General features: G+C 40.1%; 1 protein-coding gene across 3 annotated transcripts; it reads left to right on the top strand.

Annotated features, from left to right (window-relative positions):
• Window positions 1–20,986, top strand: ERGIC2 (ERGIC and golgi 2). Of its 3 annotated transcripts, none has more exons than XM_039379424.1 (14): window positions 1–130; window positions 2,201–2,346; window positions 5,107–5,215; window positions 6,649–6,695; window positions 7,685–7,755; window positions 8,532–8,572; window positions 9,335–9,436; window positions 10,945–11,040; window positions 11,804–11,859; window positions 12,827–12,925; window positions 14,096–14,193; window positions 17,482–17,644; window positions 18,554–18,578; window positions 19,362–20,986. In XM_039379424.1, the coding sequence occupies exons 2-14, from the start codon at window positions 2,241–2,243 to the stop codon at window positions 19,402–19,404; spliced, it is 1,056 nt and encodes a 351-aa protein (XP_039235358.1). In that variant the 5' UTR covers window positions 1–130; window positions 2,201–2,240; the 3' UTR covers window positions 19,405–20,986. The 3 variants fall into 3 exon arrangements, with proteins under 3 accessions (XP_039235358.1, XP_039235359.1, XP_027587800.1); XM_027731999.2 differs by having other exon boundaries at window positions 4–130; window positions 18,499–18,578; XM_039379425.1 differs by lacking the exon at window positions 18,554–18,578 and having other exon boundaries at window positions 2–130.
• Window positions 20,987–25,001: the final 4,015 nt, after the last annotated feature.

Genomic DNA, 25,001 nt, shown 5'->3' with positions numbered 1-25,001 from the left:
CGGCGGAGCGAGCCCGCCCCGCCGGCGGTGCCATGCCCAGCGCGGCGCCCGCCGAGCAGCGCCCTAAGGCTCCTCGTCCGCCCCGTGCGGCCTCGCCCGCGGCGCTGGGCAGCGGCGGCAGAACCGAGAGGTAGGGGAGGGCAGGGGCGCGGCCTGTCCCGCCCCATCCCGCGGCTCCTGGTGCCTGGCGGCGGCGCCGAGCTCCTGTGGCCCGCACGGGCGTGTGGGCTCTGGGCTGGCGGCCGGGCCCTCCCTCGGCATGGGCAGCCGGGGCCGAGCCCCCGGGAGGGGGTTCATGCGTGGGGCCGCTCCGCGCCCGTGGGAGCGGGTGTTCGGACTGCCCGGTAGCGGCTTCACTACGGAGGTGTCCGAGTAAGGGAGAACTGTCCGAACCCCTCGCGCAGGTTGGGGTTCAGGGTGCTTCGAGTGGGCGCTCTGGTCTCGAGTGGCATTTGTGCTATGCTTTGTCCTTTTTTTTAGCTAATAATAATAATAATAACAACAATGTTTTTTAAACGCAGTTAGTTCTAGGGTTCATAATATCTTACTTTCACAGCATTCCAAATTTTGTACTTGGTGTTTCTGCGGTGTTTGTGTTGAGATGGGCAGAGGGAAGGGATCAGGTGTCCGTCTGGGTTTGTAACGGAAAGTGAGTCTGTATGTTGTATGGGATTAAAGAAACCGATGAACAGATTGGATATTTCTAGCTGGATTACAAAAATCCATATACTTACTGATGAAAGATGATTTAGAAAGTTTCCTAGTAAAGTGCTCCCAAATTTCCTGTATTTAGCTTGTGCTTCTTTACGGTTGGCTATCACATGTTTACACGTGTTTACACATGTGATAGCAGAGAAGATATGGGGAAAATGAAACGGTGCTAAATTGGCTTCAGTGCCTGTCTGTGTAGGATAGCAGGCAACCCTGGCCCTTGTTTCCTCTGTGCTAAGGAATGTTATGGTTCCACTTGTGTTCAAGCAGCTGCTTTGCCATGTCTGTGCTCCGAAGTTTTCCAGCTTTTCCTTAAGGTAATCTGAGTGAGTTGAGATAATTCTTTAAAACACAATTATGGGGTGTAGTAAGGACAGACCCCTGCTTCCCTGATGTTTTGGGATCTTTTTATGCTGTATAACCAAAAGCCTGTTCCAGCACCTATCTTCTCTGCCCACTCCAGAAACTGTGTTTCTTTGAATCTTCTTCAACACACACACAGTACCATTTTACTGATTTCTGTAGCCTGACCAAGTGCAGAGTCTCTGTCTGAAGTCAGTTCGTATAGTGAGAAAGTTGCAGGCATAGATGATCGTTCTTCATGTGTGAACTTCCATTTCCAATACAGTTTTGCATGATGGTTTTTGTAGCTTCAGAAATTCTGGGTGAAGTGCAGCAGTTTCTCAGAAGAAAAACAACAGTGTCAACTTGTTAAAACATGCAGCGTATTGGCAGGACCAGGTTGTGAGCATATTTGCATGATTTGGAAACAGTTTAGGACACTATTTCCTGGGCAGACTGCTTCTCTTGGCATCCTGCTGCTTAACATGACTCCAAAGAGAGTGGAGATCATGTCATGGACAGAAATGATTATGAAAGATGGAGTTAGGATTTGATACATAACTTGATTTGGGAGGTATTTTTATAGAGAAAAAAATTGCTCGTTTTATGATAATAATAATATTCTACAGCTGTAAAAATGCCAAATACACTTCTTTTTTTTTCCTTTAGGATATAGTTTGTGCTTGCATTGGCTGAATATAGGGGCCCAGAGCAGGCTGACATCCTCCCAAGTTTATGCAGCCTATTAGATATTTCCTGCTAAATCAGTGAGCTCCACGCATTGTCAGGTCTGTTTAGTAAGCTTACTTCAGGACTGAGTTAGTGGAGGTTTTTTTGATTTTTTTTTTTTTAAATCAATTTAAAATTCAGTATATTCGTTACCAATCAGAACTTCATGGAGAACGAAATTAATCATAGTAATTAAATGGTGAATGTGCTGGATGTGGCTGGAATGTAAGGAGCAGTGTTCAGGCCAACTTTAACAATTTTCTTGAAGCAAGAGTGACCATCCAGTTGTCTAGTATGTGTTTCTTGAAAACATATTTATGAGGTTTTAATTGCCTTATTATCACTTTATAATTATAGCCAGTCAGTTTGAGCAGTATTGCTTGTGTCTTTTAATCAAAACAATTTATTCTCAAATCAGAGGGAATATATGAAGGAGGAGGTGGAGGAGTGTGCTGAAGATGAGGCGACTGAATCGCAAGAAGACCTTGAATTTGATGAAAGAATTGGATGCCTTTCCAAAGGTTCCTGAAAGCTATGTGGAGACTTCAGCGAGTGGAGGCACAGGTAGGCCTTGTTGAGATGCTGGCATTGACAGCAGCTTCAATAGGAGGAAGACAGGTATCTGTGTTCACTTGAAACTAGCCAAAATTGGGTTTTGATTTCTTTGTTGGACTGTCTGAGCTCATCCCCTTCAAGTAAGTACATAATATCTTATTCAGACAGATGCATCCATCACTCATCTGAAGGGAGATTTTTGTATAAAGCTGGTGAGAGTCAATCCAATGTGAAGGTTCACTGTAAAAACTTCTACCCCATTACAACTGGAAGTGCACTGTGCCAAGGCTGTCATAAAATGTTCTCATTTGTTGTCTCACTAAGCCCTTTTCTTGGTGTCAGGTTTCTGGGTGAGACTGAGTGTGAACTGAAATGATGGTGGGATTCAACACTGTGCTTTTGTAAAAGAGGAAAAACATTCTCCAGAGGCAGATAAGTTGAACATCAGGATGAAGAGCAGCTTTCTAAAGCTTTTTTCTTAAAGGTGTAGTTGATTTTAAGAATAAAGAAAGCCCTTTGAAGAACTAAACACTTTATTTCAGGACATGTGCTTGTACTGACCTTATTAGTCACTCGAGCTTCTCTGAAAAAGCTGTAGCTGTAAAGACTACGTTTTCTTTATGTATCTGCTCATAAAATTGTGCTTTTAAGTTGAGCTGAGTTAGAGGTAGCCTTATCTGGAAATATGGACTATTGGAGTTATTTGCAGTTAGACAGGAAACTGCTAGCACTTAGTCTGAAATAGAGGACACAAATCTTTCTCTTGTGTGATTATGTCTGAAACTCAGTTGAGTAAAAAGTTCAAAGCTTTTGAAGTTGTTACACCACTTGTAGTGTGGAAGTAAATAACACAAGGATCTATATTACTTTGCTACATTTCCTGAATTGCACTGTTAATGATTAAAGGATTATTGCATATAAAATAATCCTGAAGAAGTGATTAAATAACTCTTTGTTAGTGTCTCTGTTGTTTCTATGTTGTAATTTGCAGAAAAACAATAAATGCTTAAAAAAGTCCTTTTTTTTGTAGTATAGCACCTTCATGAGAACTTCACTTTGGTGAATGGTGCCTTAAGGATTTCTCAACACCAGAAATTACTTTAGCATTCTTTGGTTTTATCCCAGTAACTTTATAAATGACAGTATAGGATTATCTTATTCTGTGCCATTATGAAATCTGAAATAGTATTCCTGTTTCATTCAGGATTGAAATGCCAGGCTTACTTTCTGGTGTGATAGGGATCCAAAACATACCAGGACTCTTCTCAGAATTTCAGTGCCTTCAAACCCATTACAGAAGAAGTACCAGTCTCTCAAAGAGGCTGAGACTCCAGCTCTTGAGCTGGGAGACCCTTGAGGCAAGAGGATCTGTCTTTGGAAATTCTGCAAGACTTTATTTGCCTGTTCAGATCCACAGATACCTTCACACAGAATTACCCAGAAAGCAGCAATGGCTCTAATTGTTCCTGTGTGGCTCTGGGTAGTCAGTATGATTCCAGCTTTCCTATTGCCTGGCTGGGGTGAGTCTGTCCTACTGGGCTCCAAAAGGATATTGATAGCCAGAATAATTAAATGATTAGTTCATCTGCTTTCACAGTTCACATTGACGTGAAGGTTTTCATATATGTGATTGTTACATGTGTCAGCTGAAAGCTAAAACTGGAAATGTTGCTAATCAATGCAACAGTCAATGATTTCTTTCCTGATCCTGAAGGACAGTGCCTTTATTCCCATGCTCCCACCTCTGGCCTGTGGACCAGTGTGTAGTGAGTTGAAGCCTATCAACAATGGACTTGTTTTTTCTCAAGTTGCCCTTTGCAGACTCCATAGAAATGCTCCACAGAATGCAAATGAGAAATGTAATCAGTGTCAATAAGCTCTACAAATCACTACTATGCTCTATAACTGAAGTTTTTTCAACTTAACGAAAGCCATGATTTAATAAAAGGGGCATAGCAGGTGCTTCTGGGTATCTGTTACTGTGTTTCTGACTATGTGCAGCAGGAAGGAAGATCTTCCCTTTGCTTTGTACAACTTCGCAAGTGTGATGAATAGGATGCTTTGGAAATAAGTGAGGCACATACAGCACTAAAATAAACCAATTAGTTTTCATCCTAAAAACAATTTCAAGTCAGTTCTTCACTTATTTAGCATTTGGTGCAATTGGATAGCTACGTGTTGCTGATCACCAGAGAGAGAATAGTTCAAAATATTGGGGTGGGAATCCTGACTGTGCATCTATTCATAAGTAATATAATGCATATTATTTCTCTTATCTGCTAGCTTCTTGACTCTCAAACTTGATATGAAAAAAACTATTATAAAAACTGAAGTTGTGGACAAGGGGAGACTTGAAGGAATTTCAAGGTGCTCTACCTTCTTCTTGCATGCTTGAGTTTAGGATTGAGTTTGCCTAGACCATTCCTGACAGTGGTTTGTGGGCTTTTTATATGTGGAGGAGGATATAGCCTGTTCCTAAATGTTCCATATTAGGAGTTTCACAACCTCCTCATCATTCTAGAATTTGACTGTACTTAAAAAGTACTTTCTTGATGCAAAGGTATGACTTGTTCTTTTCCACTCCTGTGTAAAAACAAATACAGTAAATATGAAAACAACCTTCTAAGAGCAGCTTGTGGATTTGTAAATCAAGGATGCCAGCATTGTACTGGTCATGCTCAATTCCTGGGATGTCAGAATTTTGTTCTGCTTGTTTCTGAATAATATTTCTCACAATCTAAAATTCTGCCTTTTTTTCCCTCTGACCAGTTTCTCTGATAGCATTTACAACAATAGCTTTCCTGACTGTGATGGAATTCATGGTGTACCGGGACACATGGATGAAATACGAATATGAAGTAGACAAGGATTTTACTAGGTAACTTTATTTGTTATAATTCCTTTTAAAACTTAAGTTGTCTATGTTTCAGGGAAGAATAGATTTAAAAGGTTCATGTAACTTGCAAGAAATTTATGATTGAAATTAAAAATAAAATACTAAAGGGACTTGATTTTTCTTCTGTTGATTGATTTGGGTTTTTTCTTTTCTGAAATCTATGAGGAAGATAAATTGAGATTTCTCCAATGAGGAAATCAAAGTAGTGTAGGCCTGTTGCTGAAGGAGTTGCCTGAGGAATTATTTGCTAGCAATTCAGAGAACATTGTAATACTTAACTCCATATCAGCTAGGTAAACTCACCACATTGGCATGATTCTTACTCTAGTTCATATAGTTTGTATGTTGCCATTATATTTTGTGTGCTGGAGGTGAACCTGAAGCACTCAGAACTTTGACTGTCTTATCTAGAAGTTGCTGTTGATCTTGTCTCCAGTTACAGCCCCCATGAAGATACATTTACTGATGGTTTCATGTGCTTGTCTGGGCTGTGTTTGCCTTTCTTCCAGAGGTGGTCAGGCACCCATGAGTCCCTGTGAAATAAATGCAGATTTCGTGCCCTGAGCACCTTTAAATGTCACATGTCTGGGACTGAAATAACTTTAAAAGCTGTTTTACTAGTTGCTGTGGTAACAAGCTAAAGATAGATATATTAATTGGATGTCTTGTACATCAGAAATAACGAAGGGTCCCGTAGTGAAAAAGATATGAAAAATTTAAAGGAGCTGCATCAAAAGCTCAAGTAAATCCATTCAGACAGATGGGAGTTTCAGTTAGGCCTTTGCTAAAGTAGGTTATATCCCCAGTGAAGCTATCACATGGGAAGGGTAGTCTGTCAGTTAAGAGACTATTATGGGATTTGGGAGACGGCCTACTACAGATTTCCTGGTTTGATTGTGGGCTAATCACTCAGCCTGTGGTTCTTGACAGTTAAAACCAATGGAGACTGGTATCACTGTTACTGCTTTTCTCCTCTCTGCTGACCCTTTCTGATCCCAAGTTGAGCCAGTGTGGAATCCCTTGCTTACGTGATTTGCTTGTGGTCAGCTAAGTTCCAGAAGCAGCTCCGGAGGTAATAGAGCCATGTGACTGTAACGACAGGGTTTATTCATTATAATTTAAATTGCTTTTGTTAAACTAACATGAAAACCAATAGGAAATGCCCAGAATATATGGGAATGTCACACATCAGACTTTTGGTGAGATGGAGGTTATCTCTTAAGTTATGAGTGGTTTAATGTGCTCCAGAAGTCCATCTAGCTTCACTTCAATGTTGAACAGATTAAATTTATATTTGTTGGTGTAAATTTTGTTATTTGATTATGTTTCTGCAAGTACTCTGATATTTTTAGCAGTATGTCTCTTGATGCTTGTACTCAATGTGACTTAATAGCTTTTTGCCTTTTTTTTTCCAGTAAATTAAGAATCAATATTGATATTACAGTTGCCATGAGGTGTCAGTGTAAGTATTCCATCAGTAAAAGTTTTGAAACATTTTAAGGCCTCTTCAGAGTATGCATTTGCTTGCAATATAGTTGGAGATTGTTCAGAATATTCTACCAGTGTGTTTTTTTTCTGATCTTGATGGCATGTAGTGATCTTGATGGCTTATGACTCACTGAAAAAATTGGTAAGAGATGTGAGGAAAAGTATCTGTGCCATCTCATTCGCATCTCACAGAATCTTGCTTTGTCTGTCAGCAAGAAAAGGATCTGCTGTTCCACTCTCTCTTGCTGGAATATTCTAAAAGCTCATTGTGAGACACAACTCAGCAGCAGGAATTTATAACGACTTTTATTTATTTATGAACTTGGGATATATTAACCTGGTCTAGTATTTAACAATACTGAAACCATCAAGTAATTTCATCCTCCTCATGAACATATGAGGGATGCCTTCCTACTTAAAGGCAATGCTTACTATTATTTTGACATCATTTAGCAAATGAACCATTATTTCTATGCAGTGGTCTTGCTTGTCCTGGACTGAGAAAGACAGAGAATACTACTTCTACCAGGAATGCAAGCAAATTTTCGTGACTCACTTTTTTTGGCTAGCTTAAACCTTGCAGTAATTGTATGGTACATCGGTTTATTTTTATTTTTTTTTTAGAAATAAACAAAACTTTTTCCTCTTTTTTGACTAGTCTTGCTTTCTATTCACTACTTGTAAAACAGGAGAAAATATTTATGCATAGCAGATCCTAGAAAGCTTGTATGTGTGGTTTGTACAACATCACTGTAGGTGTTACTTCAGTGAGAAAATACTGCAGATCTGAAGAGTTTTTGGTCACTGTGCATCAGTTCAAATTGAAGGTTAGATAGGCTGAAGAAACAATGACATACTGAAGTTTACCACTGTACTGTGAAGCTTTCTTTCGACTTGGAAGGGGGTTTTTTTGTTGGTCTCTGATCATCTGTGTGACTTAATATTTCTTTCTGTTGCAAATAGATGTGGGGGCTGATGTTCTGGATTTAGCAGAAACAATGGTTGCCTCTGCAGATGGGCTAATCTATGAGCCAGTAAGTTGATTCTTACCTTTTTTTTGTTTGAAAATTAAATTGCTCCTGGTGTGAAGCACTACTGGGCTGGTTTGCTTGCGTGTGGTGTTTTTCTCCAACCTCTTAGAAAGAGGTTGCAGTTGATCTCTTGGCCATAGCTTCTGGGTATGTTCGAGCATTAATTGCAATTGAATTTGCTGCCTGGAGTACATTAGTGTTAACCAATACCTAGATTTGAAGTTTGTGCACAGAGGTTACTGTTGATACTCCTGTGCTGATGAAGTATAGCAGGTCTGGTAGCTTGTCTTTAGTGCTTTATGATGAAGTATAGCAGGTCTGGTAGCTTGTCTTTAGTGCTTTATGTGGGATGACCCTAGAAATAAACAATCTGCACCTGGACCCTTGTCTTTCAAGGATTGCTCTTCTGCTTGTTTTACTGCTGTTTGCATCAAAGCCATGCAAATCAGTTATATCACTTAGAATTAAATTGCTGCTCACTGCTTCTAGTCCCTGTTAGTCAAAGGTGAGAAGGTGACTGCTGACTCAAGTTAGGAAAGCTTTAGGAAAAGACGCTGTAGTTATAAATGCAAGCAAGTGAATAACTCTTGAAAGGGACAGAATTTTTTATACTTAAACACTAAACTTAAAGTGCAAAGTCCTTTCATAAACTTCGCTTAGAAGTACTAAGTGTGAAGTTGATTAGAACTCCCCACCCCTTCCCACACCCCAGTTTTCTTCTGGGTTTCCTGGAAGGAAGTTTTCTCTGTGTTTTATTAGAGGTGTTATTTTTGTTTCAGGTAGTATTTGATCTCACCCCACAACAAAAAGAATTGCAAAGGTAAACCACTGAGATGCATGCTTATGGCTTGTATTATTTGTACTGGAAGTGATCCTGAGGTACACCAGAGTCACATGACACAACTATGTCTTGGGTGTAACCACTCTTGTTTGTAATTTAAGAGTGCAAACCTGTGAAAAGATACTACTTACTTTGCTTTTCTCATTATTTGATACTTCTGTATGAAAAAAATTGACTTTGTACTCATCTGTGGAATTGGGTCATGCATTTGCAAGCCAAGATGTATGGACTCACTCAGCTTATATTTCCAAATGAGTGTTTGGTAGCACAAGTTATAATTATGGTATCAAATGTATAAAACAGATACCTAAATGTCCAAGCTGAGCTGTAGTAATGAATTGGCATGTTCTTGCAAAAACAAAATATTTGAGTCATTCATATAACTGAATTGACTCACTGTTCATCATTTAAACTGTGATAGCTTGGTGTTGTGTATGTCCTATACACTGATAGTTTTGTAATAGAACTGAAACTTATTTGGGAGTCTGGCTAGTTTTGGTATTTTGGTAACACACTGCTTTAAGTTCTGTATAAAACATCATTCTGAAAGTTATGCTTCAATACTTCTAATAAAGTAATGCAAAAGTTATGCATTAGTACTTCTAATAAAGTAATGCTTTAATACTTACATCAACTTTGCTAACTTCTTGATTTGCAACCTGCAGCTGAAGCTAATAATTGATTGTGAAGCCAGATTTTGTTTTATTGTTGCATGCTTTCACTCTTGTCTCTGATCTTTAGGATGCTGCAATTAATTCAGAGTAGACTGCAGGAAGAACATTCTCTTCAAGATGTGATATTCAAAAGTGCATTTAAAAGTGCTTCTACAGCACTGCCACCACGGTAAGAAAAACTGGGATTTTGGGTCATTATTCCACCTTCCCCCCCCTATTAATTAGACTTCACATTTTATTGTGGTTATGATCCCCCCTTGCCCCCAGAAGACAAGGTTGTAGGAAAAGAAGATGTCACTGCTTTTGGATGCATTTTAAAATAGTAGGCTTGATACTTGCTTGATACAGCTTGAGAGCTGTTGTTTCCAGTCTGGGGTTTCCAGTTTGGAGAAAGTTTCCAGGTTTTGTGTGTATACTTATACGTACATCTGTATGCCTGATACAGACACACAAAGAAATATATGCACACACTTCTTTTATTCCATTTTGTCTGATGCTTCCTTCTTAATGGGAACTAGTAATGCCAGAGCAATGCTAAATGACAGTCTTTTTTTTAAAGTGTCTTTCTGTTCAGCAACTTTTAAAAACATTGCTGTGACTTAAAGCTTCATAGTTTTAAAAGAATCAACCTTTGAGTCCAAATGTGTTTTGTTAGTAAATTCTGTGTCTAAGGTAGCACAGTTGAGGTTGTGTAGAGAAGCCTTACTATTTTCACTTTATTCCAGCTATCCACAAATGCTGAGAGACTAATGCATGGAATGCTTGGTCTGCCTGAATCTAAATGCTATATGATTTTTTTCCCCAAGGGAAAATGCTTTCCAAATGAAAGCTGAAATTCTCTCCCCTTAAAAACAAACAAACAAACAATCAGCACAAAAAAAAACCCCAAGCCCCACTGAAACAAAAAACTGAGTAAGACAAAACAAACACCAAAACTGCCTTACACACTTCTCACGTTGTAATCTGCCTGTATGAGAACCAAATACATTCTTTCTTCTGAAGGTGAGCGTAAAGACAGCTCAAAAAATCTTTTTTTTTCCCATTTGCTTGATGTCTTCAGATTAATTAAATCCTTCTTTGCTTCTATGTTACTTGTTAGTGCAGTATTTGAAGTGGTGCTTATGCTGGAGATGTATTAAAAAAAAAAGTTCTTTTTTCATCTCCCTCTAAGGAGCAGATTTGTAAATATGTTCTGAGTTGTGGACTCCATAACAAGAGTGGGGAGAGGAAGGTTTCCTAAAAAATAACTGTTAAAAGCTTTTCTTGCTGCAGTGTTGTTAATGTGACCAGAATGTATTTGGTTCTGTTCATTGTAGCATTAAAACTTTCCCAATGAGCCATTTTTGGTTGAAGTGAGAAAATAAAAAGCCCCAGGGCAACAAGATATACTTATGGTCTTATGTTTTCTGCTCACTTGTTCAGGTATTGTAAGCCAGCATTGTAGGCCAGATCTGTGAATACAAGTAGGGATGAAAGCTTATTGGTTTCGTCAAACTGACCTTTACTAGTTTTCCTCCCTTCCACATCTCTCCTGTAATTCCAGAAGAATACCGTAAGGAGAGGTAGATGATAATGCTGTATCTTTTGCTAGGAAAAGGAAATCTAACTGTACTGCTGTTATTTCTGCTAGACAGTGAATATTCTCGAGTACTCTCAATGTTGTTTTTACTTAAACAGGGAAGATAATTCATTGCAGTCTCCAGATGCCTGCAGAATTCATGGTCATCTCTATGTCAATAAAGTGGCAGGGAACTTTCACATAACTGTGGGCAAGTATGTTCTGTTCAATTCCTGAAAATAAAAACCCCTTTGACTTCTACATTCTGTATAGTGCATGTATGTATTTATTTGTTTGTGCTTTTATATTTCAGAATTAGTGACTGGTTTTTATTAGCCTTTCTGTACTCATGCTTGATATTTTTTTCCATGTAATACCTTTTCTTGCACAATTAAATTTCTTCATAATTTCCTGAAACAGCGCAGTGTGGTGCATTGTTGCGTGTAATGTAGTTTTTATGAATTCCATGTCTTACAGGATGGAAACTCTTGAAACTTGCTTTGTCAGAGGGCAAATGCAGAGTGCAGTTAACTTGCTTAGTCATGGAACAAATATGGTCAAATTTTTGTTAGTCACTTGAACAGTTCTGCAGTTTTTTGTGGAGTAGAACTTGGTGATTCTTCTAATAGCACAACTGATGTGGTTTTGATATTTCTAAAAATGAAAGACAGTAATTTTTTGTAAGGGGGTTTTTGTGAGTCCAGGGTTTCTGTAACTTACTGTTCAGGCTGTCTGTACTTGGCAGTAATAAAACTGTCGCATTTGGTTTCTATATAGATATACTCAATTTTTATAGATGTCAATTTCTAAAACAGAGATATATATTACATATATTTAAGCATATATATGTTATGTTATACATATGTGCATAAATACATATTTTATATAGAGATAAAATATTTATTGAAATTGAGGAGGAAGGGTAATTTTTCTACATAGTCCTGTGTGGATTCGTAAAACATTTCTTGCTTTCTTTAGGGCAATACCACACCCTCGAGGCCATGCACACTTGGCAGCCCTTGTAAGCCATGAGTGTAAGTTCCTTCTGTCATCTCCATACGAACGTGTATCATTTCAGTCAGACTGCTGTCTCCGAATTCATGTGAAGTTGCTGTTGTAAAGATGTTCTAGCTGTGCAATTGCATTGTAAAAAACAGTGAAGAATATTCTCTTCAGTGATCTGACTCAGCAGCGACTTTCTTTTATACATGTAACACTATTAGGACTATCTTTAGATTGCTTCTACAGTAATGATAACACAGGTATCTCAGGTGTACTCTGTTGTAACACAAATGCCATGTAAAATTCCTGTATTTCAGTCCGAAGTACCTTTTTCCTGGAAAATCTTTTTATAAGGTTAAAAATTTCTGAGCTTTGTCCTTAGAAACCTAATTTTTGGATTATGAGTCTAGATGCTAAAGGTGTGTTGCTGCCTTACTTAATTTGAGACAAAGGTGACTCACTGTGAAAAATTAACTTGGTTAAACCAGTAAAGGTTGCTTAAACCTCTAAATGTCTGCCTATGAATTTATGTTAACACAGCTGTATTATAGATCTTAAATACCTTTGTAAAATCAGGCAGTGTAGTATCTTGGAAACTGCCTTATACTTCTCTGTAAATTTGATTTATGAAATTTTAGTCTTTTTATATGCCATTGCATACAAGAACCTGAATTATAGAATAATTTAAGTATTTGGCCAACTAGAAATTCTCTGTCATCAAATTATAACTGTTCAGCTCTGGCATTGTTTAAAATAGAGTAGTAATTTAGTTTAGAGCTCTTTTCTAGAGAAATTTATCTTTTTTGTTAAATATTTTGGATTTGAGTTTTCTTTGAAGCGTGTGTAGATATATTGGTGTAGTCACAGTCACATATCCAGTAACTTGTTTGGTAAATGCATTAGTTTGAATATGTCAGTATGAGAAATGGGTGAATATTTTTCTCTAAGTACAGAATCTCACAGTTTAAAAATGTTTCATTCCTCTGTATTATCTTTCAGCCTATAACTTCTCCCATAGAATAGATCATTTGTCATTTGGAGAGCTTATTCCAGGAATTATTAATCCTTTGGATGGAACAGAAAAAATTGCATCCGATCGTAAGTGTTGTGTGTTTAAAAAAGCATATTGTTTTCTATAGTTTCCCAATAGTTACATTTAAAATATTATAATTTTTTCATGAATGTTGTGATTTATAAGCAGCATGTCAGGCTAAATTTGGTAGTGAGCAATGCCCTGTTAATTTATCTACATGGCATTTAAAGGGACATTTCTTTTCAATATCTGCATCACTGTACTCTGCTGTTTCCCTGAAGCTGATTTGCAGTTTTTTCCAGGTTTGTGCTATGTTGAAGTTACAGTATGTCTGAACACACTGCAAAGCGTTTTGCAGGGATATGTTACAGTGGAGAATCATAGATCTGATTGTTGTCATAATGGGGAAAAATAAGTCTGATTTGATTTAAAAAGATAGCACCAGGAGTCTTGGATTCTATTCCTGTATTTGGGTTGTGTCTCCCACAGTGTGTTTTGTGAGGCTACTACAGGATGGATTTGTGTATCACTTTGTTTCCTCCTGTATGAATAAAGGAGAGTAATAACCTGCCTCATCCTGTCGCTGATGTTACCTGTGAGAGTGATCTCCAGAACCTTCTACAGCTGCTGTTGTCTCAGAGCCAGTCCCTTGGCTGGTACAACCAGAATGGTTTAGTGTAGTTAAAACAAGTTGCTGCAGTCTGTTGGTGTTTGTTCTCTAGGGAATTGCACAGAGCAATCATAAATGCACGATAATGCTGATTGCACAAGAAGAATTCTCCAAAAGTCTAATCAAGAGAAAAACCATAACCAGTTTAGAAGGGCTTCCAGCATTTTATATACAATTCAATCTACTGAGACCACTGTGAGATGTGTATATATCATGAAAAATATGACAGTGTGAAACTTGCTCTAGTGCCCTAGAAAACACTACCTATGTGTTTCATTTGAAGCTTTGAGTGGCCTGACCTTAATGAGTCTTTTCATTACATGGGTAAAATCTAAATTTCTCTGAGTACAAGTGGGACATATGCCTTTTCCATTGAAACTAACTTTGTTCGTGCAGATGGTGCTGAAGTAGTCTTGGCAGTGCTGGGACTCATGGAAGAATGTCCCTAGTGTAAATGGCTTAGCTGATTAACTGTTTTAATATTATTTCTTTGATTTATTTGTGAATGTCTCAGATGGTCTTTGACTCTGTATTTGATTCAACAGTGAGATGTTTTTTCTTCTAGACAACCAGATGTTCCAGTATTTTATCACAGTTGTGCCAACCAAACTCCATACATATAAAATTTCAGCAGAAACTCATCAATTCTCAGTGACAGAAAGGGTAAGTAGAAGTAATTAAAAAAAAAAAGGAGAGAAAAATCTAGAAGTGGTTGTTCATAACAGAAATTCAAATGTGAAAACAGAGATTTGGTTGTACCATGGTTGTGAAAATTCCTCTAGAGTGAAGAGACTCTTTCTAGAACATTCTAGTACACTGGATTTATCTGTAAGTCATATGGTACTGATGGTGAAATATATATGTGCTTGGTGACATGTGCAAACTTCTTGCCTTAGCGTTTTGCATCTGTAGATCTGGAGTCTGATATTAAAATTAATGATAATCCGGTAATTTCCACTTCACTGGATGCTAACAGTGGTGGTGGTGAAATCCTCCAAGTGTTAGGTCTGTAACCTAGTGTGTAGCCTTGCAAATATTTAATCTACCATTAGCTTTTTATCCACGTGGGAGGCAAACAAAAAATGCAGCTCACGTAAATATCATGAATTTGGTTGTGGAGTGTAAGAAATGGAAACAAAGGTAGTTTGTATGAAAAACTAATCTAACAGTATATGTCTCAGCTGTCTTGTTTACCCTTTGTTGAACCATCAATTTTAATTACTCTCAAGACTAGAGAGCTTCCACTTCATTTAATTCTGAATCCATACTGAAAATAGTTAGTGCAGCATAGTACTAATTTTAAAGATGGCTGTAAATAGGAAAAAAGCCTTGGGTGTACTGCTTACATGTCTTATTTTCAGAGACTGAACTTGATTTTGATCTTGTATTCAAAAGCCAAAGAAAAAAATCTCTGTAAAAAATTTAATTAAAAATGACAGATAAAGCAAGAGGTGAGAAAGAAGCCTTAGGTTGAAAGGAAATTCAGGGATTAGAGTGGCAGTTCACTGAATTACAGCTTGTGGTGTTCTCCAAGGGAGAAAAAGTTTTTATTTCCTCACAATTCCATGTTATGCTTCTGAAAAATACATGGGTAGGAGAAGTAGGATAGAGGTGATGTCTTGGTGTTCAGCTTGGGACGTGCAGACCACTGAAGGGAAAGGTTCACTCTGAAACTCATGAAAGCTGGACTACAGAGAGGAATGAAGAGGAATTTCATAGTGCAGTGTACCCCACCTCCTGCTGGTCTAGCAATCTGCTTTGTGTTTTCTCTGCACAATCTCTGCAACAACCAAGGCATTCCTTAAGCTCTTGTTGACTGACATCTGTAAGTTTGTCTTAGACACTTTTCCTTTTTTTTAATCTTGTATTCAGTTTTTCTCTCCTCCTGCTGTAAAGATGGTACTATCAATTACCTCTCCAGTCTAAGTTAGCTCTTTATTTTTTTGTGGGGATCTATTTTTATGAAAGTTGCAACAGCCACAGGTTGCTTAATGGAAAAGCTTGGAATAGCAGAGATAAACTGGCATTATGTACTTGTTTGCTCTTGCTCAGTAGGTAGCCCTATAAAGCTTATTTGTGTTAATCTTAGGACACCAAATATTCCTAGCAGATAAGCTGGAGAAGGCTTTTAAGAACAGCTATTGACTGAACAACTTAGTGCACTTATTTTATGAGAGTAGAGACTCGTGCAGATGAGGGAAAAGGTGGTCAGGCAGGCATGGCTAGAAGTTGAATGCAGTGAAGTTTAATTACCAGTGGTGAGCAGATGGGGAAACAGAGTTTGAAAGGTGTGGGCAGAATCATCTCCACTGTTGTTGGTGTTTGAGATACTGTGTTTATCTATATCGAAAAGATTTAATTCTAGCAAGGCTTCACTAAGCTATCTGATGCAGGGTTAGTTATTTTCAGCAGGTTTTAGCAATCAAAAGTTGAATCTGCAGCAGTAGAAGCTGGAAGCAGACCAAAATGGTTTGCAGAAAAAGAATTCTGTATCTTTTGAGGATGGAATTTTGTGTGTTCTATTTAACTTCATTTTCTTTTTTTACCATTTGACCTCAAAAGACCAGTAACGCTTAGGGAAACAACAGAGGAAAACAAACAGTACAAAGGCTTTTGTGTCACTTGCCAGTGGCAAGGATCTGTTTAACTACCTTCAGTCTTCCTTCTTAGTGTGCCTCATCATCTGTCTTTCAATGCTGACTGTTGTCATGCTTTTGAAATATGGAAAGCGTTCTACATTTTGTTATTTAACCATTGCGAAGTTTTTGTGGCCTGGTATCATTACTGATACATTATTTTGATTCCTTTTTACTTTGAAAAGTACAGATCAGGCAACTTCTTCAGTCAACTAACACTGACACAAACCAGCTTTTTCTGCTATCTCAACAAAGTGGTGTTCTGCTTTTTATTTTGTGCTGTATTCTGCACGGTTTCTGAGCACAGTGTTAAACCTACAAATGAAATGGAGCTGTGATATATTGCTTTTCTGTTCAGTCCTACTTGTCTTGTCTTCTCTGTTCTTATTAAGTTGGACGTGGCTGAGTTTGTCTTCAGTCAGTTATGTTCTTTTCTGCTCCCCTGATACATTTTCAGTCTGACATACTTGGCAGTGTATTTTTCAACACCTTTCCCTAACAACAAAAGGACAGCAAACTTTTGAAAGAAGCTTAAGGCTGTGTTGAGGTGTTTTCTCCTTTAAAAAGTAGGTATTTATAGCAGTCACACTGTCATGTTTGGGGTCTTTTGGTATAAGAATTCGACCAAATGAGAAGAAACTGTAGAAGTTCTTGGATTAGGACTGAGATGCCCGGTAGTCCTAGTGAGTTTGGGGTTTCTATTTATTGAGATGCATTTTTTGCTGTGTGACTTGTCTGAAATGGCATAACAGACAAAAATTTCGAAAAGAGGCTTTTGCCAAGGAAGATCCTCAGGGTCCCTTCCAACCTGGTATTCTATGATTTATATACACCCTCCGGGGAAACTGCCGTAGTCAGGGCTGTACAACAACTGAAATGTCTCCTGAAGGTCTCACCCTGATGTCATTCATAGCAGTGGATAAAGGAAGAGTTGCAGCACCTTGTTATACCAGTGCAGTCCCCTGAGTTCACAGGCCAGACCAAGACTGTGGCACTTATTATCACAGGTACTGAAAACAATCCAGTTATAAACATCCTTGTTTAAAGGACCATGTGAGCAAGTCTTGGGAGAAAGTACCAGAGTGTGATAGTGAACACTGATATGCAGCACAGAAGACCAGTGACCCGGAAAGTAAACTTTTACTTAATGTTGTTTGACATTTAGAAGGTACTGGTCAAAGTTACCTTGATGTTCCCTGGTCTTCTGTTGATTGCTAACTCTGATTAAACAGCTCTTTGTTACCACATCTAGTAAGACGGGTTTTCTTGTGACTAATAACAAGTGACTAATTTGTGTTTCTCTCTTTTGTTTCAGGAAAGAGTAATTAACCATGCAGCTGGCAGCCATGGGGTGTCAGGAATATTCATGAAATATGATATCAGTTCACTCATGGTGACAGTGACAGAAGAACATATGCCTTTTTGGCAGTTCTTAGTGAGGCTCTGTGGCATTATTGGGGGAATTTTTTCAACTACAGGTGATTATCAGAGCCTTCCCTCTTAAGTTCTGTCAGAATTGGTTTTTTTTCATGGTGATTGTGATGGATAAATTACAGGGGAGTCCTGAACCTCCAGTAGGTTTAAGATGAAGTGCTTATTTTGTGTGCACCTAAATGTGCCATGGAAGCTACTCAGTTTCAGTGTCCCAGTATGGCATTTCTGCTGTTCTAAGAGCCTGTTGTTTCCTTTCTGATAACTATAGCATAGTTTATTTTCTTCTAGAAGAGCAAGGATATATCCGTGTTTATATATATATATATACACACACACACATACATACAGATACATCCTGACTTCTGATATTCTGTGTAGTTCCTTTAGCTGGGATCCACTGTTAAATCAGTGACAAAAGTTGAGATAAAATTTCCATCTGAAGTAATTGGGAGGATTTTTGTTGTCAATGTACTGCAGGATTTTCTCCTTCAAAGAAAATAAGTTGAAAAGGCACAATCCACTTACTAGTCAAGACATAATAGGGTATCTTGATCTCAAGTCATTTCTTTTCTTGGCTCTCATTTGAAGAGAGCTTTAGTAAAGAGACCTTGAACTAAGAGCTGCCTTTCAAAGTAGATATTTCTGTCCCACAGAACGTATTTTCACCCATGAAAGCTGGCAGAGGGTGACATTTACTTGGATAGCTTTACTTTTCTCAATGCATTTCAGAATGTTAGAATTCTCCCCTGCCTTGATGTTTCCTTTTTGTATGTTAATTTCTCAGTGCTTTATGTACAGGTTTACTGCACTGTATTCTGTGTAGAGTTTTGTTGTAATGCTTCCATAGATAATACATTTTTACTACTGATGACAATTTAAATCTTGTTTGACATTGCAGGAATTTTACATGGCTTTGGAAGATTTGTAGCAGAAATTATTTTTTGCCGTTTCAGGCTGGGCTCTTACAAATCCACATCGGTAAGGAAAACTTCCTCTAAGTATTAAGGGGTACAGCTGAGGATGGATGATGAGGTCAGCTTTGGACTTGGTCTCAGGAAGTTTTAAGATGTTGGCAATAAACTATCCCCTTGACATGCATATGAGCAGAGATTCAACAGCTTTTAAAAACAGTCAGAAAACCTAAAACATAAGGAAGCAAGGAAACAAGCTGAGTCAATGCAGCTGCGTGTCGTGGAGGTTTTTCTCCTACATTCCCTCCATTGTCCTTAGTATTATATTTTTATTCTTTTTATTCATATTGCTCTAAAAATTACATGTTTTCCCAGGCCTAGTCAGTCTCCTTGTCCTGGTTTTGGTTTCACATTTTCTTCTGCTTGGCCTGCAGACTGAAGAAGGCACACTGTGTGCTGCAGGTGTTCAGTGATGCTCCTTATTAGTCTGCAGGCTACTGCCAAGCACTTTGAAAAAGCTGAGCTATCTTCACCTTTCCCTTCATTGGTCATTAATAGGATTGCTCCTCTAGCAACTACTTGATTTCAATTTACTTTTATTTTTCCTATTTCAGCCTGTAGATAGCCTTTGAGATCTCTGCATTTCTCTCATATTTAGTTGATGTTTGCCATCTGGCAAGGTTATGTGAGTGGAGAGAGAGGAGGGAAGGTAAGCAGATTTGTATAATTGCTGTATGAGAGACCAGGTAAAAGACATCCAAGAAATGCCCAAGTATGTGTTTCTGGGGGAGGGAGTGGAGATTCTGTTTGTGGACAAGCCATTAATAACACCTTGTTTTTGTTTCACTAGGTCCCACTTTCTGATGGCCACACAAGCAACCACTTACCTCTAATTACAGACAATAGTACACATTAGCCTCCTGAGAAAATTTTCTTTCTTCCTGCCTGATACAGAAGACTTTTTTTTATAATGAACATTGTGCAATATGCTGAGACAGCGCTGATGGGCAGCAAAAAAAACAAAGCCTTTACAAAAAAACCCAACGACAACAGCAAAACAATTTGTGTAATTTTTTGTCTTTCTGAGTGCACGTGGAGTCATAGAAAGTTGTGAGACCAGTGAGGTGGACCATCTGGAGAGTAAAGGAGTGTTACTGCCAACACAATATTCATGGTCAAGCTGAACGTCTTCGTGGTGGCCGCCGTTGACCACTGAAGCATCTTAGTGATGCCTGGGAAGGCTGCAGGCCTCAAGGAGAGAAGAGAACAAGTGGGATGTGTGGAAGGCACAGAGGGACAGCAGTAGAGCTGGGGTTTCTCTTAGGTATGCAAACGGGAGATTGGGTTTTCTTGTTCTTTTGTAATGCTGAGGCTGAGGGCTAAGATGCCTCATACAGGTGGGGAGCAATCCTAGAAAATCCTGAAGAAGAGGGGGATGAGAGAGAACTTGGAGTAAGGTGGACCCCAAGCCATGATGTTGGTCATAGCTGCTTCCTTTCTGCAGTCCCACCATTCCTTAGTGGAAGAAACACACTGCAGAGCAGAGGAGTCCCTCTGTTTCCACACATCCACTGTGCCAGCAGTGAGAGTGTCACTTCTGGCATCGGTGTGGAAGTGCTTAAAGACTCTTAGAATGCCCTCCAGTGTGCACAGTTTTTATAACTTGGAATAAGGCATTTAAATAAGGCTTTTAAATAAGGCATTTGACTGTAGTTTTGTTAAAAGGCAAAGACTCCCTAGTAAAAGATCAGGAAATCTTTGTACGCTTCTTTCTGGGTAAGGAAATTGCTTGGATGGAACCTTTGTTGTACCCCTGCTGTTGGTATGTGAGCCATGGGAGCATCTACATCCTGGAAATGGAGTGGGGGAAGAGGGGAAGAGCAAGAAGCTACCAGTTCAGGGCAGTTGGGAGGTCTGCTAGGCCAGGGAGTATGGAGTTGAAGTGGGTGACTTCAGGGAGTCTGAATCCTATTGCTGCAGACAAGTGATGAGAAGGGATCTGCAAAATTAATCCGTATTGTTCATGAAGGTTTTTGTAAATTAAGAGAGCAATATCATATTGTAAATATGCTACTGAGAATGAATGTTATTAATGCAGATGGTGCTTTGAGAAATGGAACATCGTGTTACTGCTGAACTGCTGGTGCACAACTGTGGTTGAACAGTTACTCCACCAGTGTAAAAACTCAATAATATGATTCCTTCTCGGCAAAACTGATTTAATAATATATTAGGAGATGATGCTGGTCCTGGCCTTACTCACCATGGAATGAATATTATAATTGAGAGGACTAATTGCAGAAAAATAAAAATCTCTGTGGTGTCAGATTTTGCTGACTTCTGTTAATGTACTTTACAGGACACTTGGATCTTGGTGATGAGCATAGTGTAAATAACACAGTTCATTTGCTATGCAAAGCAAAGGGCTTCCTAAACAGAAATAATATAGTAAATAAAATGTGGGAAGTAAGGAAAGACCTTTGTTGAATTTGACTGTTGAGAAAGAAGTTTCAGGAAGCTGGGTCCTTGGGGCTGACAGCCAGGTTTGGGGGTTTCTCTTTTATGCTTTTTTTTTAACACTGATTAAAACTCCAGCAACTTGAGAAACTCTTTGTTTCCCATTTCTCCTTAGCATTTCCTTCTGAGGTTTCTTCCCTACTTCTACTCAGACTGGTTCTACTTTGGGCTTTGTCCTAACACTTGTTTCTTACCTGCCTGGAACAGACTGTACAGGTGGGAGAGGCTGATCTCAGTTAACTTTTTGTACCAGAACTTTAAATGTTATTTTCTATTCTCACATAAAAGAGCCAAGCAGCTTGGTGTGTCATAAATCCTTGTGTGGTGTATTTGTGTTACCTAGAACAAAGCTTGTGTGATGGCTGGTTGGTAATGGAAGAAAATGTGGGATCCACTTCCAGATGTGAGGTGCTGCACTGGAGTGTTGCTGTGCTGTTTGCTTGCTTTCCACAGCAGGTTTGGTTGTTGGAGCAGTGCTGCTCACCCTTGTAGCACATGTCATTGGCTTAACCAGCATGTGCAGGGGTGTCCCAGAGAAAATAGTAGTTTATTGCAGGGACTTTTTTGGTTACATTTCGTTACATTGTGTAAATGTGAGAATAGTATGGAAAAATGAAAGGAATGGGTGTCCCAAGGGAAACAGAAACCCAGATGTTGATGTGATGTATATTTTCTGAAAGGGGGATAGCAGATGAAAAATACCATTTTCTGGGTCAGAAAAGATGGTCAAAATTATATATTTTTATCCTTTGCTCTTTGTTGTTGTTGGCAACAGCACAGGGGAAGAAAGTTTCAACCTGCATCAGGTGTGTTCATAGCATGCCATTTGTGACTGCTGTCTTTCTGGCCAAAAAGTCTTCTCCACTCCCAGCTGGATGGTTTGGGTTGTGCTGTGCTCCTGCCCTGCTCTCCCGTGAGAGGTGGTGTTTTTTAACAGACCAGACCATCCTTGGCCCTGTTGCCTGCAAGCCAGAATCACACAACATTGACAAGAAGATGCCGTAAAATCACCATGGTGGGAAGGGACATGTGCTGGTGGAGTCAGTCCTGCATGGAGCTAGGCAAGGACTTTCCCTCCTGCCCTCCCCAAGATCTTTTTAAGCTTTTCAGGGACTGATTTGACAAACTCATCCCTAAGTAGTCGGTGTAGTTGCTTAGGAACGGTCAGAGGCAGATATAAATTTGGTGCTTAACTGCAGCTGTGATTAACTGTACAGACAAAACCAAGGCCAGGCAGGCAGCTGTTGCCTCATCCTTTTGCTGTCGAGTTCTCTGTGAGAAGATCTGGTGCTCAGGATGTCTGGTGTTACGATGCAATAACAGTGAAGCAGTAGGGATGTCATCACCTCGATTGCATCTCCGGTGGTATGGATGATACTAAAGCTCTCTGCTCTCTGTTTCTTCAGAGGTAGCCAAGTGCTGCAGCCTGTTTTTCTGGGAAGATGGGAAATGAGAACAGCTTGTTTGGGGATACTTGCAAAGATCTCTGTTTCTAAAAGGCACCCAGAAGGTGGGGGTGTGGGAGGTTTACTTACTTACGTGTTGCTTACTCAGATTGGTGCAAAGTTACTTCTTGTAAAGACACTTTTTTTCCTATCAATGCTCAGTTAGTGTAAATGATGTCTAGTATTTGGCCTTGGTGGTGGTCTGTTGTTTAAAGAAATGTCCATGCCTGCATGTGTAGTTAGGGTTTAGTAGTTAATGCTTCAAGAAGCCCTGAGGGACTTTGCCTGCTGCCTTCAGTGCCCTGGCAAGGTTTGATGTTGCAGGTCTGTCCACCTGCCCTTGCACACCTTGCTAGAGCACTGGCATTCATTTCAGCTGGCTTAGTTAAAGGGATATGAAATGTTTCATCTTTCCTTCTGACATGGCTTAGTGTCCTTTCCAAAGCATTTCTGGTCGCTGCTGGCTCAGGAGAAAGGCAGTGTCACTTTGCCCTGTCTTTCAGAGGAGTTTTCTGAGAGCTGGTCCATAAATTCATCAAAACAGGAACCTTCAAGGCTGGATGGTGCAGCCTTCTAAGGGGGAGAGCTGAAGGCATACTCTGAGAACATGCATCTCTCTGTGGCTTCCGCATACCAGAAATCAAGCAAAATCTCACTGTGGCTTGGTTTTGGGGCTTTTTGGTTTTGTTTTGTGTATATAGATAGAAATGTACAGAGTCCCAGGACCAGCGATTTCAAGTGTGAAAAACAGGAAGCCAGACTAGGTTCAGGTCAGGAGAACCCTGGTGTGGTGTGGGGGCAAGAGGCCATGGCAAACAGATGCTGGGCAGGCTCTGGATGAGCAGAACTTCTCCAGGCTGCCGTGCCTGTGTCTCTGCCTGTGCCATCACAGACTGGAACTGTCACGGATGCTCCTCTGTGCTCCTCTGCCCGTATCAAGCCAAAAAACCTCCCCCACCTCACTTCCCCTTTGCTGGAGCAAAGGGGATTTCAGACTCTTCAGCAGAAGTAATTGCTCTGCACCAGCTACTTCTGAGCCCCTGCAGAGTGCAAGTGTTTGTTTCCCTTCCTGGGTTTAGCTGTAATAGCTGTAAAAACCAGAATTGAATGGTTTTGGGGTTGTTGTGTTTTTTTCCCTTGCACATTTTCCTGTAATTATGAGGTGGGAGTGTGTTTTGCCATGAAATTTTCTAGTTGCAGAGTGCTCAGCAGATACTACTATTTTGGAGAAGGAAAAAAAAAGGGGAGGAGGTGAGTTTTGACGCATGGGTGATATTTGAAAATTACTATTTACCGAAGCTTAATTCCCTGGCTGGTGGTTGAGTATTAGAATTGACTGTGAACAACCGTGGCATTTAAACTGAGCAGGGCTGCTGCACAGGGCTGGGTGGCCCGAGATCTCTGTCTATCAGGAGCTGCTGTTGCACTGCTTCACCTGGGAGTGTGGGCTGTAGTGGGCACCTCTCCTTAAAGTTTTGAAACTCACTTTGCAAATTTTGAACTTCACTGGAATAACAGGAAACTCATTAAACCTTTACTGTGCGCATGCGATTTAACAGAATCCTTTGAGTTTTGCCTGAACCTGACAGTGTTTGACTAATGCAAAAGAGTTGTCACTGTGGCAGTCTGTGAAGGCTTGCAGAGAGAGGAAACACCTTTTTTCGGCACAGGGGGAGCAGACAGGCTTTTGGTCCTCCCCACCTTCTGCATGGCAAGCTGCAAATGCTGCTGCTGCTCTTCCAAGGGCTTGTAGCTCTGAGAGCAGTTCTGCAGCTTTTTAAAAAAATTTGTCATGACCTCTGAGGATACTGGTGTGAAATCAACGTTTTCGAGCCTCCACCTTAGCTCAGTTGATTTGAAGTCCAAATTTCAGAGCCCGGGAGCCTGGCAGGTGGTGGCAGGGGTGGATGTTTCCTGTAGCTTCGCAGAAAACATATGTTTTCAAGGCAATTGCAGAGACGTCAAGGCAAGAAAAAGCAGAACTGAGAATCACTGACCTAAGGTTATTGTATTTACAGTAAAAAGAGCCAGGTGTTTCCATTGCCACTCTATGAATCGCTTGCTGCAATGTAAAGGCCTGTCCTGCCATGCTGTGTCCTCATGGCACGGTGGTGCTGTGCAGGCTGGGCTCTGCCGAAACCTGGAGCAGGGAGGAGGAGGCGATGTGGAGCTGTGTGACCCTGTGAGCCGAGTCACTGCACTGTCACCGTGTCGGGCTGACCCGGGGCCTGCGGGCGAGCCCAAGGCATCTCCTTTCCCGCTGTGACTCCGTTGGTCATCCTTCCCTTGAGAAAGGACGCGAAAAGGGAGCTCATCGTGAACGATTTTTCTCTTCTGCAGCCTCGTTAAACAGGACTCGGTGCAGAGTAAGCCGGGCTTGGGGACCCCCTGAGAGAGCTGAGGCCGGGGCGAGCCGCGGCGCTCCTGGCACGGGAGGTGATGGCGCAGGAGCAGCTGGAAGCACCTGCTGGGATGCAGCCCCCCATCCCTGGAGGGGATTCTACCGGTCGGCCCTGTGCCACTGCCAG

The sequence above is a fragment of the Pipra filicauda genome, unplaced genomic scaffold (assembly GCF_003945595.2).
Source record: "Pipra filicauda isolate LSUMZ 115617 unplaced genomic scaffold, ASM394559v2 scaffold167_size3244652_pilon, whole genome shotgun sequence".
Taxonomy (NCBI): domain Eukaryota; kingdom Metazoa; phylum Chordata; class Aves; order Passeriformes; family Pipridae; genus Pipra; species Pipra filicauda.
This window is presented reverse-complemented; position numbering and strand designations above follow the sequence as displayed.

What these genes read in the sequence shown, in the direction of transcription:
- ERGIC2 (XM_027731999.2), top strand. Translation starts at nt 2,241, where the DNA reads ATGAGGCGACTGAATCGCAAGAAGACCTTGAATTTGATGAAAGAATTG. An exon ending in CAACAAAAAGAATTGCAAAG is followed by an intron (nt 8,573 to 9,334) that starts GTAAACCACTGA and finishes TCTGATCTTTAG; the next exon opens with GATGCTGCAATTAATTCAGA. An exon ending in AGCCCTTGTAAGCCATGAGT is followed by an intron (nt 11,860 to 12,826) that starts GTAAGTTCCTTC and finishes ATTATCTTTCAG; the next exon opens with CCTATAACTTCTCCCATAGA.